We start from the raw sequence: 20,646 nt of genomic DNA on the forward strand, positions 1-20,646 counted from the left end.
GTAAGCTTGAGTTCATTTGCACACAAAAAATCATACAATGATGGAAAGTCCTGTGTGTTGTCCTTGTTAATGCAGACAGAAAATAGCTCCAACCTCTTAGTCATGGCCTCATTTTTGTCCCGCACATTGAATATAGTTGTGGAGAGTTCCTATAATACTTGATTAACATTATTCAGGTGAGAAAAAACATCACCTTGATAGGCCAGTCGTGTGAGAAACTCGTCATCATGCAAGCGGTCAGACAAATGAAAATTATGGTCAGTAAAGAAAACTTTAAGCTCGTCTCTCAATTCAAAACAGAAAATAAACGAGAGTTCAGGGGCCTTACTTTAACATCAAGTGGCATCGGGTACAACTGCTTGCACGCGCTTTACCATTCCACTATGTCTCCCTGTCATGGCTTTTGTGCCATTAGTACAGATACCAACACATCTTGACCACCAAAGTCCATTTGATGTCACAAAACTGTCCAGTACTTTAAAAATATCCTCTCATGTTGTCCTGGTTTCCAGTGGTTTGCATAAACGTCCCGGACATATAGCAGGAGCTGTGCCAGGCCCTCCACGTCTGTTGACACATCCAGCTGTAACACACATATAGCAGGAGCTGTGCCAGGCCCTCCACGTCTGTTGACACATCCAGCTGTAACACACATATAGCAGGAGCTGTGCCAGGCCCTCCACGTCTGTTGACACATCCAGCTGTAACACACATATAGCAGGAGCTGTGCCAGGCCCTCCACGTCTGTTGACACATCCAGCTGTAACACACATATAGCAGGAGCTGTGCCAGGCCCACCACATCTGATGACACATCCAGCTGTAACACACATATAGCAGGAGCTGTGCCAGGCCCTCCACGTCTGTTGACACATCCAGCTGTAACACACATATAGCAGGAGCTGTGCCAGGCCCTCCACGTCTGTTGACACATCCAGCTGTAACACACATATAGCAGGAGCTGTGCCAGGCCCTCCACGTCTGTTGACACATCCAGCTGGCTGTAACACACATATAGCAGGAGCTGTGCCAGGCCCTCCACGTCTGTTGACACATCCAGCTGTAACACACATATAGCAGGAGCTGTGCCAGGCCCTCCACGTCTGTTGACACATCCAGCTGTAACACACATATAGCAGGAGCTGTGCCAGGCCCTCCACGTCTGTTGACACATCCAGCTGTAACGCCAATAATTCACTGGCTTGTATGCGAAGCAGTAATTGTTTCAAAACATCTCCTGGCATGTCTCTGATGTGTCGTGAACAGTGTTGTTTGATAAAGTTATTTTGGATATTCCCCCCAGCATTATCCCAGCCATATCCACGGCAGCAGGAAGAATTAAGTCCACCACAATAGTATGGGGCTTGCCTGTCCAAGCCACTCGGTAGCTCACCATATAAGACGCTTCTATCCCCTTCTTTTTAACGGTATCTGTTGCTTTTATACATGTCTTACTACTTGAAGTCGTCTTTATTCTCGCTCAAAAAACTCCCGTGGCTTATTTTTCTAAATGTCATGTTTCGTTTCTAAATGTCTGCGCAAGAGTGAAGATTTCCCGAAAGAGAGTGACGTTTAGATTGAATGTTAATTATTTGACTAGGCTACCTGTAATTGACATTGTGTTGTTATTTCGCTGAACACTTCTTGGTTAAATGTTATTTTTGGCAGTGAAATTGGGCTACTCAGGCGAGGGGAAAAAACCTCACCCAAATGTATAGCTGGAAATATAAATGTACTGTTTAAAAATAAAATGTGAATCACATTTTTATTTGGCGTACCCCCGACAGCATTGCGCGTACCCCCGTACCCCGGTTTGGGAACTGATCTACACTGATTTGAAGTGGATTTTTAACAAGTGGCATCAGTAAGGGATCATAGCTTTCACCTGGATTCACCTTGTCAGTCTGTCATGGAAAGAGCAGGTGTTCTTAATGTTTTTTATACTCCATGTTTATGTGACAGGAACCATTTCTGTCCATGCAATTTTAATTTAATTGAGCAGAAATGCATATTGGTATATTCTAATATATGTTTATTGTAGTGATACACAATCAACAAATGTTTTTGTTAAGGAAATCATTCCGTATTTGTGTAATTACAGCGCTTTACCCCATTTTTTACACAACAAAACCAAACAGTGTTATTAAAAACAGTAGGAGAGCCTGTCGTTTCTTTTACTCTCCCTTTCACACAGGGTAGACTATTTTAGTGTGTGTTAAAACACTGCCACGAATATGCACAAATCCCCCCCCATCATCATTGACATTTGAGTTTTTTCTGGAAATGGCCCATTTCTCGATTATGTGCTAATGGTTTAATTAGCATTGTTGATGTTTTTTATGTCCTCATTAATGCGTTCCATAATCACTTCCCATGAGAGTGCTTTCTGTGTTTTAGAGGAAATTGCGGGAAGAGAGTGACACTTGTGGTCCTCTGGGGACAGAGAGAGGACAGAGAGTGACCCTGTAGAGCTGCTAATTGGTGTGTTTATGGCTATGAAAGGTATTTTAAATGTCTCCAGTTTGGGATGGCATACTAAGAGGCTGGGTGTCTTTCCCTCCAGAGTAGATCTGATGATCTGCCTTAGGACACTAGTTCCAAGCTAATACATGGTGCATTGGCCACAAAGGTCTGTCTGCAGGTCTAAATGACCCAATCAGGTGTGATTATAGTAAATCACACTAATCCACTACCAGGGTCAGGCCACAGGTAGATATCCATTAGATGACTGGCCAGCTGTTGACCATTGATTACGTTCACTGGCTCTGGTTGAAAAACAGCTCAGCTGTTAAAGTTTGACTTTCTCTTTCTTCCCCTCTTCCTCTCTCTCAGCTTGAGGAGCAGGTGTCCCGCCTGCAAAGGGAGAAGAACGACCTGCAGTCTCGTATGGAGGAGGACCAGGAGGACATGAACGAGCTGATGAAGAAACACAAGGCTGCCGTCTCCCAGGTAAACCCTGCCCCTGAACAGCTTCTGGTCTGTAGACCTGCACTATATCTATGACACATACTGTACATCCCTCTCAGCTACACAGCTTCTGGTCTGTAGACCTGCACTATAACTATGACACATACTGTGCATCCCTCTCAGCTACACAGCTTCTGGTCAGTAGACCTGCACTATAACTATGACACATACTGTGCATCCCTCTCAGCTACACAGCTTCTGGTCTGTAGACCTGCACTATAACTATGACACATACTGTGCATCCCTCTCAGCTACACAGCTTCTGGTCTGTAGACCTGCACTATAACTATGACACATACTGTGCATCCCTCTCAGCTACACAGCTTCTGGTCTGTAGACCTGCACTATAACTATGACACATACTGTACATCCCTCTCAGCTACACAGCTTTTGGTCTGTAGACCTGCACTATAACTATGACACATACTGTGCATCCCTCTCAGCTACACAGCTTCTGGTCTATAGACCTGCACTATAACTATGACACATACTGTACATCCCTCTCAGCTACACAGCTGATTATTATACGTGACATCTATATATATATATTTTTTTAAATAATTCAATACAGTAATATGAAATCTATGTAAAACATTTACATTTGACATTTTTGCTCTTATTCAGAGTGACTTACAGAAAGGGTATTCATCTTAAAATGAAGATGGCTAGGTGAAACAACCACATATCACAGTAAAATATACAGGATACGAGCAGCAGGTAGCCTCGCGATTAAGAGCGTTGGGCAAATCCCCGAGCCAAGTAGGTGAAAAATCTGTTTGTGCCCTTGAGCAATGAAGCTCCTGTAAGTCTCTCTGGATACGAGTGTCTGCTAAATGACAAATACAATGCTAAAAAATATGAACATTCCATTTGAGATAAACGATGTGTCTGTGTGTTTGTGTATATATAGCATTTTGCAAAAAATAAATAGAACATTTCAGACATCTCAAATGTAGGAATTAAAAATGTGACGACAGTAATATTTTACAGACACCTGAAGGTACGCATAATAATTGCTGATGAAAAAACACAAATGTAAAAAATTGGTGGATATAGTGTTTTGGAAGTAAACTTCAAATACTGTAACTATCTCTGTGTGTTTGTGATGTGACAGTCTGCCAGAGACCTGGCCCAGATCAGTGACCTGCAGGCCCAGCTGGAGGAAGCCATGAAGGAGAAGCAGGAGATCCAGGACAAGGTAACTACACACTGCCATGGCTGCCTGCCATGGGAGCCCCAATCCCCCTGCCTGCCCCCCACCCATCCCCATCTACTCACACATTCACCAGCCACTCAGAGGACATCATGCCCTCAGCACAATCATACATGTTGTCCTACACTTTCAGCTACACCAGCACATTCACCTGGAGAGGATCAGAGCTCTGTCTGTCTGCTTACAGCCTGATCTTACCCCTCACTCTGCTTGCTGTAAGGTAGTTTTAAGAGCTGCCACCAAAGGCAGCGATAGATGGCTATCTATCTATCTATTGTATCTATCTAAATCCTGTAGCCCTGCAGTGATTAACAGATCCACAATGAGAGGAACACTGTGTTCTTTAATGACATGAAAGGCCAGCTCTAAATCCTCCTTCTCTCAGATGCAAAGCTCCTCATTAGGAGCCCTGGTGCATTTTGGGTACTTTTAGTTAGTGTATGTCTTTCATCCTCTTATCAGATATGAGAAAAGTCTTAAGACGAAACAAGTTTGCAAAGCATTGATCTTATTCCCCTCCACAAAGCTGTGCAGTGGGATCTGTGATCGTTATTTAGGTCTGTAGAGGCTACTGGGGTTATCCTATCCTCGGCTTATTGGCTATTCACATCAGATAATACTAGCATTTGAGGCAACAAAAATGCTGGCTAGATTCCCAACATTTCAGCCAGGGGGGATGCTATTCACAATGCAGATGAAGGGAAGAGGTGAATGTATTTATTTTGGGCATAAACACATATCTGTTGAATGCAGGCCTAGTATTGATTATAGAAGAATTAGAGGGAGGGTTGCATAGGGCAGAGTGGAGGTGTTCAGTGTGGTGTAATCAGTATTTCAGTATGTCACTGTGTGTGTGTTGCCCCCCTCCAGTTGCAGTCCCTGCAGAGCCAGCTGGAGTTCCAGGAGCAGTCCATGGTGGAGAAGTCCCTGGTCAGCAGGCAGGAGGCCAAGATCCGTGAGCTCGAGACCAAACTGGAGTACGAGAGGACCCAGATCAAACGCCTGGAGGTAAGACGGGAGAGGGAGGGAGGGAGGGAGGGAGGGAGGGAGGGAGGGAGGGAGGGAAGGGGAGAAAGAGTGAGAGGGGGAGAGAGTAGGAGGGAGGGGGAGAAGGAGGGAGTGAGTGAAGGAGTGAGTGAGTGAGTGAGTGAGTGAGTGAGTGAGTGGGAGGGAGGGAGGGAGGGAGGGGGAGGGGAAGAAGGAGAGGGGGAGGGAGGGAGGGAAGAAAGGGAGAAAGAGGGGGAAAGTGTGAGGGAGAGGGGGAGAAGGAGGGAGGGGAAAAAGGAGAGAGTGAGTGAGTGGGAGGGGGAGAGAGTGGGAGGGAGGGGGAGAGAGTGGGAGGGAGGGGGAGGGAGTGTGTGTGTGAGAGCAAGAGAGAGGGGCTTGTATGTGGGAGGTAGAGGGCAAGCTGTGAGGCCACATTTTGGGTCATTGAACAAATGCTGTGAGGGAAATATATTTTACGACAGCCATACTATCTTTCTCTGGCCAGCTGGGATTTCTGCACACCTGAGCTCAATTGGAAATTCTTAGTGACCTCAATTTGACCCTTCTCCAACTACATTAACCACACCAAAAACCTCAAAGTGAAATGTGCTCACTGCTCAGGCACCTATGCTGGATGTCTCAGCTGTGTTCTATGCGGTTCTGACCCAGTTCCATCTCCTCGTCCCCAGAGCCTTACAGGTCGTCTGAAGGAGAACCTGGAGAAGATGACGGAGGAGAGAGACCACCGCGGTAATGGAGAGAACAGGGAGAAGGAGCAGAACAAACGCATACAGAGACAGATGAGGGACATCAAAGAGGAGATGGCTGAGCTCTCCAAGAAGGAGGCCGAGGCCAGCCGCAAGAAGCATGAGCTGGTAAGGAAGAGGGCCCAGTCAGCAGAGTACTGACGTTTGGACTGGACTCTCCTTGTTAGGTCATACAGGGCTAATATCCTCATTTAGGGTGGGGATGTCTTGGTTTACAGGGGTTTGGGGTGACAGTCACTTACTCTGCATCATGATCCATCAGGAAATGGACATAGAGAGTCTGGAGGCAGCCAATCAGAGTCTGCAGGCAGACCTCAAGCTGGCCTTCAAGAGGATTGGAGACTTGCAGGCCGCCATAGAGGATGAGATGGTCGACAGTGACGGTGACGATGACCTCGTGAACAAGTAGGTGCCCCCCTCTCTCCTTCAGTCGGAGGACAGATTCTCTTTGTAATAAAGTTGTAATAAAGTTGACAGAAAACAACTGCCTGTTATTTAATGTCTGTCCTGCTTTAATCCCGTTTCCTGATTCTTTGTTGGTTTGTCCACTTGTTTAGCTGCCTGCTGAGGTTTCTTTTATTGGCATGTTCAGGGTTACACTACCTCTGAGGCCCACTGAAGTAAACACTGTTGCCATACAAGGCCTCTGAGAGTGAGTTTAGACTCCCTTTTAAACAGTGAGGTCAGAGAGAGGATGAGTGAGCTGGTATTCTGAATCACTGCCCAAAACCGTGCAGTATGGAGAGATGTTCATTAGATTTTCTGCAGCAAATTATTTTGAGCCGCCTTGTCTTCTTTTCACACACAATGAAGCTCTATGTATCCTGGGGCACACTACATCCCCGGTTGGGTTGGTCTCAAACTGTTAACTGTATTTCTCCTTTTCTGTTTCTCTCTTTTTCTCTTTCTCTTTTGTTTCCTCTCCCACTCATCGCCCAGTTTACAAGACATGGTGACAAAGTATCAGAAACGAAAGAACAAAACGTAAGAACAGACAATGCATCCTTTCTTTTCCCATTATTGTTTGCTTTCGAGTTTTTAAAATCCTCGTCCCACGAGAGAATGATGCTGTATTAGGGAGACGTTGCACTTCTGCTGTTTAATGATGACATTTTGAGCGGAAGGAACTTAGTTCTAACTACTTTAAGATTAGCATCTCTACAAACCTACTGTTTGAGGGATGCTCACCGCTGTGAGAAAAAAAATGCTATCTATTTTATTTTATTTTTTAATTAAACACGGTCATGGAATACCTGTCGATACTGCATCACTCTCCAATGAAATATCATGAACCATTGTCCCATTTTAGGCAACAACCATGGACCTTCACTCTCTGTTATGTGACATGCTATTTTACATTCATGCTTTTTGAGGACCCACTAACTCATTTCACTGTGTTCAAGAGCATTGGTAGATTTCTATACAGTATAACCTATTAATAACAAAAGGTTGAGTCTTTGTTTACTTGTTTACAACTCTCTGTGATGGTGTGGTTGGCTGAGCTGCTTGTTTTGCAGCGCCTAGCTTGCTCTACTCAAGTCACCGTGCTGTCTTAATCACTTTGGACTCGGACATAAAATAATTTATTCTAAAGCCCCATAATTAAAGTTAACATTCCAATTCCAGTGTAGCTCGTCATGTCTTAATGGAAGAATGCAAACGTGCGTCACAATTTTGAATGAAAGAGGGTGCTTTGTATGTGATTTGTAGTTAGTGTCTGCCGTTCATTTTCGCAGCATGTTTTATTTGTGTCAGTATTAACCTCTAATTGCTTGTTCCAAGAGAGAACACTTCGCTGCCCTGTGAGTCAATTTCTCTCATTGTTATTCATTCATTTGCCATCAGACAGGCAGCTCATGTGATTCAGCACAGTGCACGGTGTCTGTCTGTACATCAGCATCAAGCTTGTGGATTCCTCACTTAGCTGTGCTCAAGAGAAAAGAAAGTGAATCACCATGGTTACTTAGGAGCAAATTTGTTCTCCCTTTTGATCTGTATGTAATAGCAGCGAGCTAAACATTAATGGAAGAATTGATTTGCCATCGAATTGTGAAGGGAATGTTCTGCAGGATTAGGACTTATTTTTGATCTGGATTTGAGTAATTGCACCAATAAAAGGTGACAATGGTAGGAATGGTTTTTGTGTGCGTGTGAAGGGGATAACGAATAATGAATTGGTAGGAAACCTTTGGACGTCTCTTTCCAGGTTATCTGAGATGTACTTTGAAACATTAAGAGGGAAGGAAGGGTGTCAACCTTTCCAGTGCACTCTTCATTTTCAGGCAGTTCTTTATCCAATGTACCCTTTCACGGCCATAAGAAGATCACACAAACATATCCTGAACAGTACAGGCCTTTGAAGACTGTAGAGTATGTGAGTCTGTGTGTACACAGTGTACTGCGCACACTGCTCAAATAACATGGATTTAATGGACCTGTCTCTGCCGTAATCAGTGAACAGTTTGACCATGATAGGAAATGCTGGGACCAAGAGGATGCAAGTGTAGAATACTGTAGACAGGAACCATCCCTATGGAGCTTCATGAGGATGTACTGTAGACAGGAACCATCCCTATGGAGCTTCATGAGGATGTACTGTAGACAGGAACCATCCCTATGGAGCTTCATGAGGATGTACTGTAGACAGGAACCATCCCTATGGAGCTTCATGAGGATGTACTGTAGACAGGAACCATCCCTATGGAGCTTCATGAGGATGTACTGTAGACAGGAACCATCCCTATGGAGCTTCATGAGGATGTACTGTAGACAGGAACCATCCCTATGGAGCTTCATGAGGATGTACTGTAGACAGGAACCATCCCTATGGAGCTTCATGAGGATGTACTGTAGACAGGAACCATCCCTATGGAGCTTCATGAGGATGTACTGTAGACAGGAACCATCCCTATGGAGCTTCATGAGGATGTACTGTAGGTATGTGGGACAGAGATATACAACCAGTGGAGGCCGATTGTCATAAGCGATTAATGTCGGGCTCTAAATTCTCTGTGCTTGTTTGCTCCCTGGAGCCTCAGCGCTGCTTAGCCAGTGGTGTGAGGCCAAAGACATAAATTGTGTGTGACACGATTTGCAAAGCACTCGATTACAAGGCGCCTCTGTCCCACAGCTGCTCCAGTGCAGGTGTTTGTGTGTTTCGGTCTGTGGGAAAAAGAGATTAGTTTTGCCTTGCATGTGGGAGACAGTTTACGGACTATCTTTCCCCAGAAAGCTTTGTTTGATACATTGACAATGAGAGAGACCCTAAATGACTGAGTCTAGTAAGGTAGCTAATGTCCATGTCCAGACGGCCACAATTTTTAGTGATTTATCAGGGGGTGCTGCAGCACCCTCAGCACCCCTACTTCCTGCCGCTGTGTACTGTATGCCTCCATCCATTCTGAGAGCACATCTCTGTCTCTATGCAGGTAAATGTGGTTCTGCACATGCAGAGAGGGGAGGCAACACAAACACTTTGTTCATGGAGACTTGATTGAATGTATGATATACCGCTGTATTGCTCTCTGCAGTGGGAGGCTTTAATAGCAGGCATGTAAATGTGAGCAGGGCGATGCAGCCCAGCGGTCTATACCATTAAAGAAAGCCATCATCTGAGACCTCTTTGAATAAGATGCACTATGTTGGCTCATGATAAGCACTTTGCATCCTGTCCCACAGCCTTGCCAGATAAGCTGGTCAAAGAAGAAAGGAAACCTGTCCTTTGCTTTTGGTGTTTATCACTCGTCTCAAAATAGTGCCATTTTGATTGATGTCACGTCACAACAGACGCTGGAATTGTTGTTTGGATTGATGCAGAGACTGAATGTTGTTGGTTATGATCCAAATTGTTGCTCTTTTCTGTCAATGTTCATGTATAGTTCATTCTGGTACTAGAAACGAATGAACACTGCTAGGCTTAATTGTTCCCAGACGCGTTTGTCCATTACCTAAGACTTTAGCCCCTGTGGGTGGCCCCCTCCCCCTCTCCCCTCACCTCTCCTACTCCCCTGTCCGTCCGTCCCGTCCATCAAGCAACACATGCATAATACAGTGTCAGAGAAGCTTCACCTCTGCAGGATTGAGGAACAGATGAATCAGGATGGAAATGCTCCCGCCGACCTTTCCCAAGCGTGATCTAATATCATTTCTCCTCGGGTTCCCTCCAGTATCTGTTTACTGCTTGTTATTGTCAAGGCCGGGGCTAGAGGGCCATCTCATCGGCTCAGCCCCAATAACAATCTACATCAACAGGCCGCGCTCAGCCACTCGCCACAGACATCCTAAAAGCCTCGCTATGGCCACATAGTTAATTACGCCTTCATGAGCTCCATTCATTTGCATTCCGCTGTGCTCGGAGGCACCATGACTCGTTTCGCCCGACCGCCCCCATCATAAGCGATTATACATTTAACAGGGGAAGAGAAAGCACTCAGGACTATACACATTCATATTTATGTATGCACCAATATCTAATATCATTTTTTTTCTCTCTTTCAAATGAGGCTTCTTGGTTTTTCATCAAACTTACTTTGGCGAACTTTAGCTTTGTGGCTGATATTTTTTTGTATCAATATTCAGGAAGTAGCAGAGTCCAACACTAGATTTTGACTGGTAAACTAGTTTGCGACTGGGTGCAAAATTCTAGGTCTGTCATCGCTCTACGTTAACAGACTGCTGTTGTCTCCCTAAAGCTTGTTGTGACTGTCTGCCTTTGCATTGCTCAACCCCAGGTTACTGTCACAATGAATGGAATACAGATGCTGTCTGACTAACTAAATCAGAAAGCTGTTATCTTTATGACATTCAAAACATAGGATTTGTCTGTGTTGTACTTCCTGTCCAAACCAACAGTTTTCCTCGATGGAGGATCCTCGCTAACCCTCCCAGATGACTCTTTTTAAACAGCTCTGCCTCCTGCCAACACCAACAGCAACATAACAACACTGTTTGCTCTCCTGTCTTCCTCACAGTGGTGATGAGTCGGACACAGACTCAGAGGTGGAGGACCGTGTGGACGGGGTCAAGTCCTGGCTGTCCAAGAATAAGGGCTCCACCAAGACTCTGTCAGACGAGGGCAGTCTGAAGAACTCCAGGTCAGTCTTGTCTTGACTTGTCTGTCTGTCTATCAGCCTCCTCAGTCGACAGCCTCCTCATTATGTTATCATCCCCCTTCCTTCTGGCTGGGCCCTGATAAAGCAGTGATGGCTTCCTCAATCCCATCCCATTTCTATATGAGTTTACCCTGCTGAGAGCTAAAGAGCCCAGGATTAGCTGAGGCAGGGTGGAATGGAAGGGTGAGTATTTCATGAGATTAGGTGTCATTTCTCTCTGCCTTCCTGTCATCCCTCTAATGACAGCAGGCGGCACAGCAGAGGGAAGAGGGATACGGGCGCTGTGCTGCCTGTCAGATTTATTGAAGTGGCCCAAGGCCAGCTGGCAAACCTGCTAAATGGCCCCTCTCTCTGCTCTGCCTGAGATGAATGCATTTCCTCCCCCCTGGCAGACAGCACCGGATAGCCCCAAATATATACCTGCTCTTTTTGACGAGCTTTAGCAGATCGACTCACCACTTAACTTTCCTTATTACACTCACTTCAGAGGACAAAGTGTCATCAGGAACTTCAGTTAGATGCTGCTGGAATATTTGGGGAATGTTGACAAGCATTCTACACTTCAGGGATTCAATCATATGCATTTCATCCTTCTGAACTTTTAATTTCAGAATTTCATTGTCTGTAAATTCTCATCTTTTCTCTCTCTATGTTTCTCTGTGTCTCTGTTGATTGTTTCCATGGTGTTCTTGTTCCTACACCCTCCTCTTCATGGCATCTCAGATATGCAGTGAATGTAGATGTCAAGGAAGGCAAAGAGGTTAAGGAGATTAAAGAAGGTAGCAAGGAAGGCAAAGAAGGCAAAGAAGTAGACAGCAGATCGGTGTCTGTGATGAGTTCCCTTAGCTACAGGAAGCGTTCCAACCTGAAAGACTCCATTGGAGGCCAGGGGGACGAGAGCTCCCTCTTCAGTACGCTAAAGGAACAGTCCGACACCCCGGACCGCTCCTCCCTACGCAAGGCCAAGTCTAAGTCTACAGACCAGGATGACAGGAAGAAGTCACAAGATGATGATGACCGTGGTTCGGTCATCTCCCAGGCCTACTCTGAGGCCACCAGCAGGGCCAGGAAGGGTCTGGAGCGCCGCTGGGCCCCACACAGCCCTGACTTTGACAAGGACTCCATGGTGTCCTCCCTGGCCCCTAGCAGGTCCAGCCGTAGAGCCATGCCAAACATGGATGATGACAATATGTCCACCATTAGCAGCATCACCAGTGTTAGCCGTACCAGCCCTCGTGGCCTGCGACGTAGCACCTCCTGGAAGGATGATGGGCGTAGCGATTCATACGGGACCTCGGTCAGCCCCAGCATGAGCAGGCGCACTGGGGGTCGCAGCCCCGGCAGCGTGAGCAAGGCTGACTCCCGTATATCTGTGGCCCGCAGCAGCCGGCTCAGTGAGTTCGGCCTGCGCATGGACGACGATGATGATGCTCTGAGCATGGCCTTCAGTCAGGGAACCTCTGCCTACAGCCCCCACTCCCTAGGCCGCAGCTTCTCCACCCCGGCCCAGCCTCGCTCCTCTGACGACAACCCCCCAGACACCTCTGACATTAAGGCTGTCACCCACCGCAACTACCTTGACCCTGACCTGGAGAAGGCTATCAATGAGGTCCTCAGCTTCAAGCCCATCAAGTTCAAACGCAGCAAACTGGACGAGTCTGACGACGAGGAAGATAATGAGGTAAATAAAGATGAGGATGACCGGAACAGTGTGAAGGGGGAAGACGAGGGTCTGGGCCGTAGTGCATCCAGCGTGCGTCGCTCAGCGTCTAGCTCGGCAGTGGACTACAGCACCAGGTCCTCCAGCAGCTTCAGCTCCCACAGCACCAGCAGCTCCAGCTCCCGCAGAGGCAAGGCCAAGAAGAAGAGCTCCTCAGACAGCTCCTCAGACTCCGATGACCGCCACAGCAGGAAGAGCTCCAAGAAGAAGGGAAAGAAGTCCAGGAAGGGCTCCAGGAAGAAAGAGAGCGAGTCTGAATCTTCCTCTTCGGAGTCCTCCTCTTCCTCCAGCTCGGCCTCCACCGTCTCCTACCGCAGCTCCAACAGTGTGAAGAGAGGTCCAGCCCGCCCTGCCTCAGATGAGGAAGATGCCGCTGAACAGAGACCCTCAAGTAAGAAGGATGAGAAGAAAAAGAAGAAGAAGATGGACAGCATGGTGATGAAATATCTCTACAAGCCTGATAGTGACTAAAGCCCCTGGCCAGCAGTAGGTGATGCCTGGGAATGGAGTGAAAGCATGGTGTGACTAACCAAGCATGTTGACTTTAAAGTATAGAACAAGAAGGCCCGCACACTGTTAAAGCTCCCAATTCACCACTTTATTGACAAGGTTTCCATCCGAAATGGATTTTCATCAGGTCAAACACACTGAGCGTTCACATCCCAAAACATCCACATTTCACCTCACATGACAATTGCGGCCATGGCACATGGTGGGTGCAACAAACGTTTGTATATCTCTAATAATTAAATAACAATGGAATGGGTGCATGGAATGGTTCCAGAACATAATAAATATCGCCACAACATTCGCTCTGAGATACATTGGCATCGAACATGTCATGACTCCCAGGTGGAGCGGAGATACTGATAATCTATTATCGAGAAGAGAATTGTAATTGGATTCACTGTTTGTGTACCATGTCTCCTAGAGGTCTGAATCAAGAGTTTGATGTCAGACCATTTCTTGCCTGAGTATGTCACTTAACTTTGATTTGTCTTGCCTTCCAGGTTACCCACTTGGTCATTTTGTACATATTTATTATGAGCACTCAGTGTGTTTGACCTGACGAAGATCCATTTCGGACGGAACCTTGTCAATCAAGTGGTGTTCTATACTATTATTCTTTATTAGCCCAGCACCTATGTGTTTTTTAAGGATGTGCGTATGACCACAAACTTATTTCGTAGCATTATTACCATCAACACGTGTATCTGATTTCTTTACATACTTATTCATTTGACATAAACACAAGTTTATGCCATAAGTGTTCCTCCACTCGATGTGTATCCGGGTTGATGTGAAATACCACAATGCCTTTCTTTCTGAATTGTAGTGATGACTCATGACCATTGCAAGATGAAACATGCGTTGTGGCGCCAGGTTCCCGTCCCTGAGGAAATAAAACAGGACACATTGTCTCTGCATGTTAACCCTTCACACTCGTGGGAGTTGGCCTCTATAGATAAGGCTAAATTGAGATACTTCTTACTGAAGAAAATATTAAAAGCTAATGCATGAAAAGGGTAACATTTGAAAGGAACAGTTGAATGGGGAAATGATTAGACCAAAGGCGAGGACACAACAGTTCATCTGACACAAGACTGAATCCAAACATTACACTGTTGATTTTATGTTTTACATTGACTGTACTTTTTTGCTGCATTTGTTGGTAAAGAAATCTGAAGATAGTCTAGATACATTATCAACATGATAAGAATATTCCTGGAAAATGTGAGGTAGATGCGAGACAAAGACAAAAAACAAAGATACGGGTTTGAGAGGACTATCTGGTCTCTCCAAAGTGTGCACAGTTCCTAAGCAATTTCAATGCACTTTTATGACTCAAAAAAAGAGTCTTCAACTATAAGGTGTTTTTTGAGCTCTCCTAGCTGTGCCGTTGAGGAACTAGGGCAAGCACACTTGTAGTTGTTTTGTTTGGAACACAACCCTGCATCCCGCAATTACACAGTTACTGTTGTTTACGCAAACCAAAAATCACAATCTAAGTCAGGTGGGCAGTTTTTGAAAGTCTGTTCTATTGCCAAAATGACTAGGTAAGTTATAAAATATGAGATTACAGAGTTAGGCTTTCACAGTGCAATTCAGGCAAACCGATGATAGTGCCTGTGCTGCTGCAAATGTTCTTCACAATAGACAAACGGGCTCTTTCTGTTCAGAACAACCCAGGATATGATGACATGTCATCTTGTAACTGTACATCAAACATAGTGATCATAGACGTTGACACTGCGTATGACTTGAGCTTTCGGATGTGGAAATGTGAAGTGCACATTTGGATTCACCGGTGTTGCGCATGCTTTTATGGCATCAAAGCGGCATTTATTATAATCCACAACTTCTCATCTTTCAAAACACATAGCCATCTTAATTTATAGCATTTCCCGCACTCCCGACAACAAAACATGTGCCCCCCAAAATGTTGCCAAATTAGCAGGAGGGATGGGGACAACATATTTTTGCGCGAGGTGCTCAAGTTTCAAACGGCTGTCATGCGAAGAGCCAGAGCTTTGACGTCAGGTACAGTATAGCATGTCACTGTACGGCCACTGCGTTCCAATTTAGGCGTTTATCTGTGCCTAAATCTTCCATTTTCAACCCGTATACGGGTACGAGTGCAAAGGGACAATAGAGATTTCTTCTCTGAACATGGTGCTTGGTGATGGTGAGGAAGCTAACTGCATGTTGGTGCACATATTAATAGACAACCATCCATCAAGCATGGCCACTTTAAATGGGCTCCCTCCGGGCCTCAACAAGACATAACTGTGGACCTGATTGAACATGAACACTGATTACTGCATTAGCATATATCCACCATGTATTTAATATGCTGGATTGAGGGGAACCGTTTACATACGGTAGGTCCGTTACTTCAACAGCATGACAATAATAATAGAAACAAGTGGGCAGAGTCACTTGGTCTGAAGAGGTGGTGTTACTCAGCTTTCCTGCTGAGTCTGCGTGCCACACTACATGGCCAAAAGTAGATGGACACCCCTTCAAACGAGTGGATTTGGCTACTGGTGTATAAAATCGAGCACACAGCCATCCAATCTATATAGACAAACATTGGCAGTAGAATGGCCCGTACAGAAGAGTTCAGTGACTTTCAACATGGCACCGTCATAGGATGCCACCTTTCCAACAAGTCAGTTCCTGAAATGTCTGCCCCTGCTAGAGCTGCCCCGGTCAACTGTAAGTGCTGTTATTGTGAAGCGAAATTGTCTAGCATCACAATACCCCCGTGTGCAAAGCAAGGTCCACACAGAAATGGTTTGTCGAGATCATTGTGGCCTGCACAGAGCTCTAACCTGAACCCCATTGAACACCTAATGCCATTGTGGCTGAATTGAAGCAAGTCCCTGCAGCAATGTTCCAACATCTAGTGGAAAGCCTTCCCAGAAGAGTAGAGGGGGACCAACTCCATATTAATGGCCATGATTTTGGAATGAGATGTTTGATGAGCAGGTGTCCACATACTTTTGGCCATGTAGTGTATAGTCACTGTACCACTGCTTTGTCCTTGTTTCATCAACTTCGAAGCTCTGTGTTAGCCCCCGAAGGGTAATGAAAGCGTAAACCAGAACGCTAAACTGTCCTACCTTGGACCTTTTCTATTTTCAGCCTGTCCTTCCATCTCACCATATGGCGATTATGAAAGCTTCAAGAGAAATGAATATAACACTGGACAAAACTGAGTTAGAAAAAACACAGGTCCACATTCTGACTTTGAAAACCTGTACTGTTTTTTTGTGCATGAAACTAGTGTTGTGGATCTAGTAATGTTGCAGTGTTTTGGTTTGTTTGGCTATTGGCAGCCATGCATGATCTTTGCTCCAGCATTGAATGTTACTTTGAAAGGGGTAATGTGCTGCGTTTCTATTCAAGCAGCTTCTACTGCTGACCTTGGCCCTGACCCACGGAGGAAGATGGAGTCAGTAGGCTTGATATGTGACCTGTGACCTCTTCAAATCTCAAGCACCCATAGTTTTCAGGCAGGGTTCAATTCAGCAGCGTTTCTCCTATATAAAAAGCTCTCTCTTCTCCTCTCCTCCCACAGCCCTCCTCTGTACCGGAGACACCTCAGTGAAGAGGACAAAGAGGAGAGGCGTTCGAGCAGACACTCCCTGAAGGAAAGTGACAGTGATAGCAAGCTGGCAGAGTCCACAGCGTAACAGAGACTGTCACATCTCTCACTACCACCACCATCCTACACGAACACACCAGAGACAGATATAATGCTTTATTTAATCAAAATACACCTCCCCATACCATCCTCATTTGAACATCGGTGAGCAATGCTAGCTAGAACCAGATGCAAGAACAGGGGAAGGTCAGAGTGCACATACTGTGGAACTCACCGTGGTTCAATCTCAATGGATGCTACTAAGAGCTTTGAAGAATTCTTTACAGGGTGATTTGGAAAAGTGAAATTCCATCATAGAATCTTACAGCAGAGTGGCCACCTCAGCTCTGCAGCTTTGAATCAATATAAGTATAGAGCTTAGCACCAATGGCATATTTTAAGATATATCTGTAGAGCTTATTACCACTGGCTTATTTAAGAGAACTGCTTTTCATAGGCTAACTTATGCTCCTGCTGTCATCTGTTGTTTGAGGACTGGAGAGCTTGTGGTTTATTCAAATGACTGTAGCAGGATCGGTTTAAGTCTCCCTTACAATGTGACCTCTCACTGCAGGCCCATATGCCTGACAGTCCAGCTTATCCTCCTTAGCACTTAGAAATGCCATTGTCTCCTCTACATGTGTTTGGACTGTCTCTGGTCATGCGTTTCAAACAATATTTAGCCAATATCAGTAACTAGAAGAAAGACTTATCTTGTTTCGAGACTGTTTTGTTTTTCTATCAATGTTGGAAAGTATGGTTCTTATTGAACGGGAAGGGGAGCTGCTTTGAGGGAAAAGGATTGGATCTGCTACATTTGCATACAGTAGTTCATGCTGGAATGGTTTTTGGTCTTGCTCGTTTAAAGCTCTGCCATGCTTTTGTTTCCTCGTGTCATGTCTGTTGGTTTTCAAAGGGAATATATTTACTATCTGTTGTGACGGGGGGCTTTCTAGGGATCTTCATCTTTCAAGATACACATGCGCTGGATATAAAAAAGAATAAGAATTTAATTTTTTTTTTTTTTTTTTTTTTTGACAAATGGCCTAAGTGCTATAAGCCCACCTCCCTTATGGGGAAAAACATGTATGCCACAAAAGTTATAATGTATACTGAACAAAAATATAAACGCAACATGTGAAGTGTTGGTATCATGATTTCATGAACTGAAATAAAATATCCCAGAATTTTACCAAATCCACAGAAAGCTTATTTCTCTCAAATCTTGATTTCTCCCCCAAAAAATGTACATCCCTGTTAGTGAGCATTTCTCCTCTGCCAAGAGAATCCATCCACCTGACAGATGTGGCATATCAAGAGGCTGATTAAACAGTATGATCATTACACAGGTGCACCTTGTGCTGCGCAATATGAAATGCTCTAAAATGTGCACAACACAAAGTTTTGAGGGACTGTGGAATTGGCATGCTGACTGTAGGAATATCCACCAGAGCTGTTGTCAGAGAATTTAATTGCTCTACCATAAGCTGCCTCCAATGTTGTTTTAGAGAATTTGGCAGTATGTCCAACAGACCACGTGTAGCCACGCCAGCCCAGGACCTCCACATCTGGCTTCTTCACCTGCTGGATCGTCTGAGACCAGCCACCCGGACAGCCGAGGAGTATTCCTGTCTGTAAAAAAAAAAACTTTTGTGTAGAAAAAATCATTCTAATTGGCAGTGCCTTGCTCCCCAGTGGGTGGGCCAATCTCTCATAGGCCCACCCACGGCTGCGCCCCTGCCCAGTCATGTGAGGGACAACTTATTTCAATTGACTGATTTCCTTATATGAACTGTAACTCAGTAAAATCTTTGAAATTGTTCCATGTTGCATTTTATATTTTTGTTCAGTATAAAATTCTCTGAGATCCCTGGAATAATTTGCTCATGTAGGATACACTGTATCTGTATTTGGCCTTACTGAGTGACAATGATATCCTTTAGATTAACGTGACCTTATTAATTTATTAATAAATATGCAAATGTTGTATCTCTATGTAGAATAGTGTGGTGAAGGGTGTTTGCGTATGTACACAAGTGTATATCTGTGTGTGTGTGTCCATGTTTCCGTTGCTTCTGTCTGTTCATGTGTGTGGGACAGACAATTTGCATATATTTTCTTGTTTTCACACTTCTAGTTTTTTTTATGCATTAGGTACGAATATAATACAGAACACTGGACACTTTGTCAATGCTTCTGAGTTGGGATTTGTTAAATAAAAATATGTATGTTAAATGTTTGTTTTTGCATCTGAATAGGCATTGTTGGCTTTCCAAAATATTAATATATAACATGTTTGAAATTGATTGTATATTCATCATAGCTTTTCAAACAGGTTTGTTTATTTTCATGATATTGAACAATTGACCACTTGTGATAGGAATGCTTTTTTTGGCATTCATTTGAATGTAAATAAATGCAGGGGTTTGTTTACAGTAACATTGTGTCTTATTGCGTGGTGGAATGGTAATATGGTTATAGTTTGGAGCTGAATTAGTCATCAGACGGAAATGTTTGGATGGAAATAAGGAGAGCTATTTATTGAAAACAGCAGGAACATTTTACTGATGTGCTTGACTTGTTTTTCCTCATCTCCTCAAGTGCATCACTTGATCATACCATCCATCTTCCCCCTGTAGAGGAGAGGGAAAACAAACACAATTGAAATTAATAATTACAACCAGACACCAGACAAATGTATGAACACTGCTCATACTCATTACTATGCAACTAGATCATCTTACATTAAGCTATAAGGGCTTTATTAAATCAGATCCGCGTCAGTGTCATTATTTCTAGAAAGCCTACACACGTTCTGAACTTCTAATGTTAGTGGGACGGGTGTGGCTGCTCACCCATTTGACAGCTCCAAAGCAGTTACACCTCCGACACCACCAAAACATTAGCTATGCGGGTGTCGGCTTTCGCCGGTTAACGATCTGATTGAATCTAGGCCTAAACGTGGTACATTTCCATCAACAAAAGCAATCAATAACAAACAAACTTGACAATCAGGCATTGTGTTAAGAGAAGTGAGGCTTACATAGATGCTAAGTAACTAATGAGTATAGCGCAGTACATTTGTTGACATTCAGACTAACTTCGATGTTCAAACGAATCCCCTGTTTAGTATCTAGAATCCCCCATCAACCCAATCTGGAATCCTCTATTCCTCGAACCGTTCTGTGCTGCACCCTATGAAGGGGAGATGTCCCCATAATCTGACTAGTGTGAGTCTGAGTGGATGTGTGTCTGTCTTTACTTAAATCCTTTCCACTGAGTGGCAGATTAAATTCTCCTGGTTTCACCTCTTCGGCAGTAACGTTGTTACACAACCCGGTGGAGGGGGGTGGGGGGTCAGCCTAACAAAGGCAGGCAGCGCTTTTAGCTGAGCTCTTTAGTTGTTTACCAAATCATATTTTATTTGTCACATTCGCCAAATACAACAGGTGTAGAAATGCTTACAAGCCCTTAACCAACAATGCTATAAGAAGTAAAAAATGGAAAATAAAAGTAAATAATTAAACAGCAGCAGTAAAATAACAATAGCGAGGCTATATATGTACGATACAGAGTCAATGTGCAATATGTACATGTAGGTAGAGTTAAAGTGACTATGCATAGATAATAAACAGAGAGTAGCAGCAGCGTAAAAGAAGGTTCTGGGTAACCCTTTAATTAGCTGTTCAGGTCTCTGACCTCCCTATAGGCTGTCTCATCATTGTTGGTGAT

General features: G+C 44.5%; 1 protein-coding gene across 7 annotated transcripts in view; it reads left to right on the forward strand.

The window, feature by feature from the left end:
• Positions 1 to 19,353, forward strand: part of LOC139418456 (unconventional myosin-XVIIIa-like) — a 109,209-nt gene extending 89,856 nt beyond the window's left edge. For 3 of the 7 annotated variants that reach the window (XM_071167909.1, XM_071167906.1, XM_071167908.1), the window contains 9 exons: positions 2,832 to 2,948; positions 4,081 to 4,164; positions 5,050 to 5,187; positions 5,856 to 6,041; positions 6,196 to 6,338; positions 6,873 to 6,917; positions 10,904 to 11,026; positions 11,768 to 13,250; positions 16,849 to 19,353. In XM_071167909.1, the coding sequence (XP_071024010.1) occupies positions 2,832 to 2,948; positions 4,081 to 4,164; positions 5,050 to 5,187; positions 5,856 to 6,041; positions 6,196 to 6,338; positions 6,873 to 6,917; positions 10,904 to 11,026; positions 11,768 to 13,235 (2,304 nt within the window). In that variant the 3' untranslated portion in view covers positions 13,236 to 13,250; positions 16,849 to 19,353. The remainder of the gene's footprint in view (positions 1 to 2,831; positions 2,949 to 4,080; positions 4,165 to 5,049; positions 5,188 to 5,855; positions 6,042 to 6,195; positions 6,339 to 6,872; positions 6,918 to 10,903; positions 11,027 to 11,767; positions 13,251 to 16,848) is intronic. The other 4 variants (XM_071167912.1, XM_071167911.1, XM_071167910.1 and 1 more) reach the window with 3 other exon arrangements.
• Positions 19,354 to 20,646: the final 1,293 nt, after the last annotated feature.

This window comes from Oncorhynchus clarkii, chromosome 10 (assembly GCF_045791955.1).
Source record: "Oncorhynchus clarkii lewisi isolate Uvic-CL-2024 chromosome 10, UVic_Ocla_1.0, whole genome shotgun sequence".
In the NCBI taxonomy this organism is placed as follows: Eukaryota; Metazoa; Chordata; class Actinopteri; order Salmoniformes; family Salmonidae; genus Oncorhynchus; species Oncorhynchus clarkii.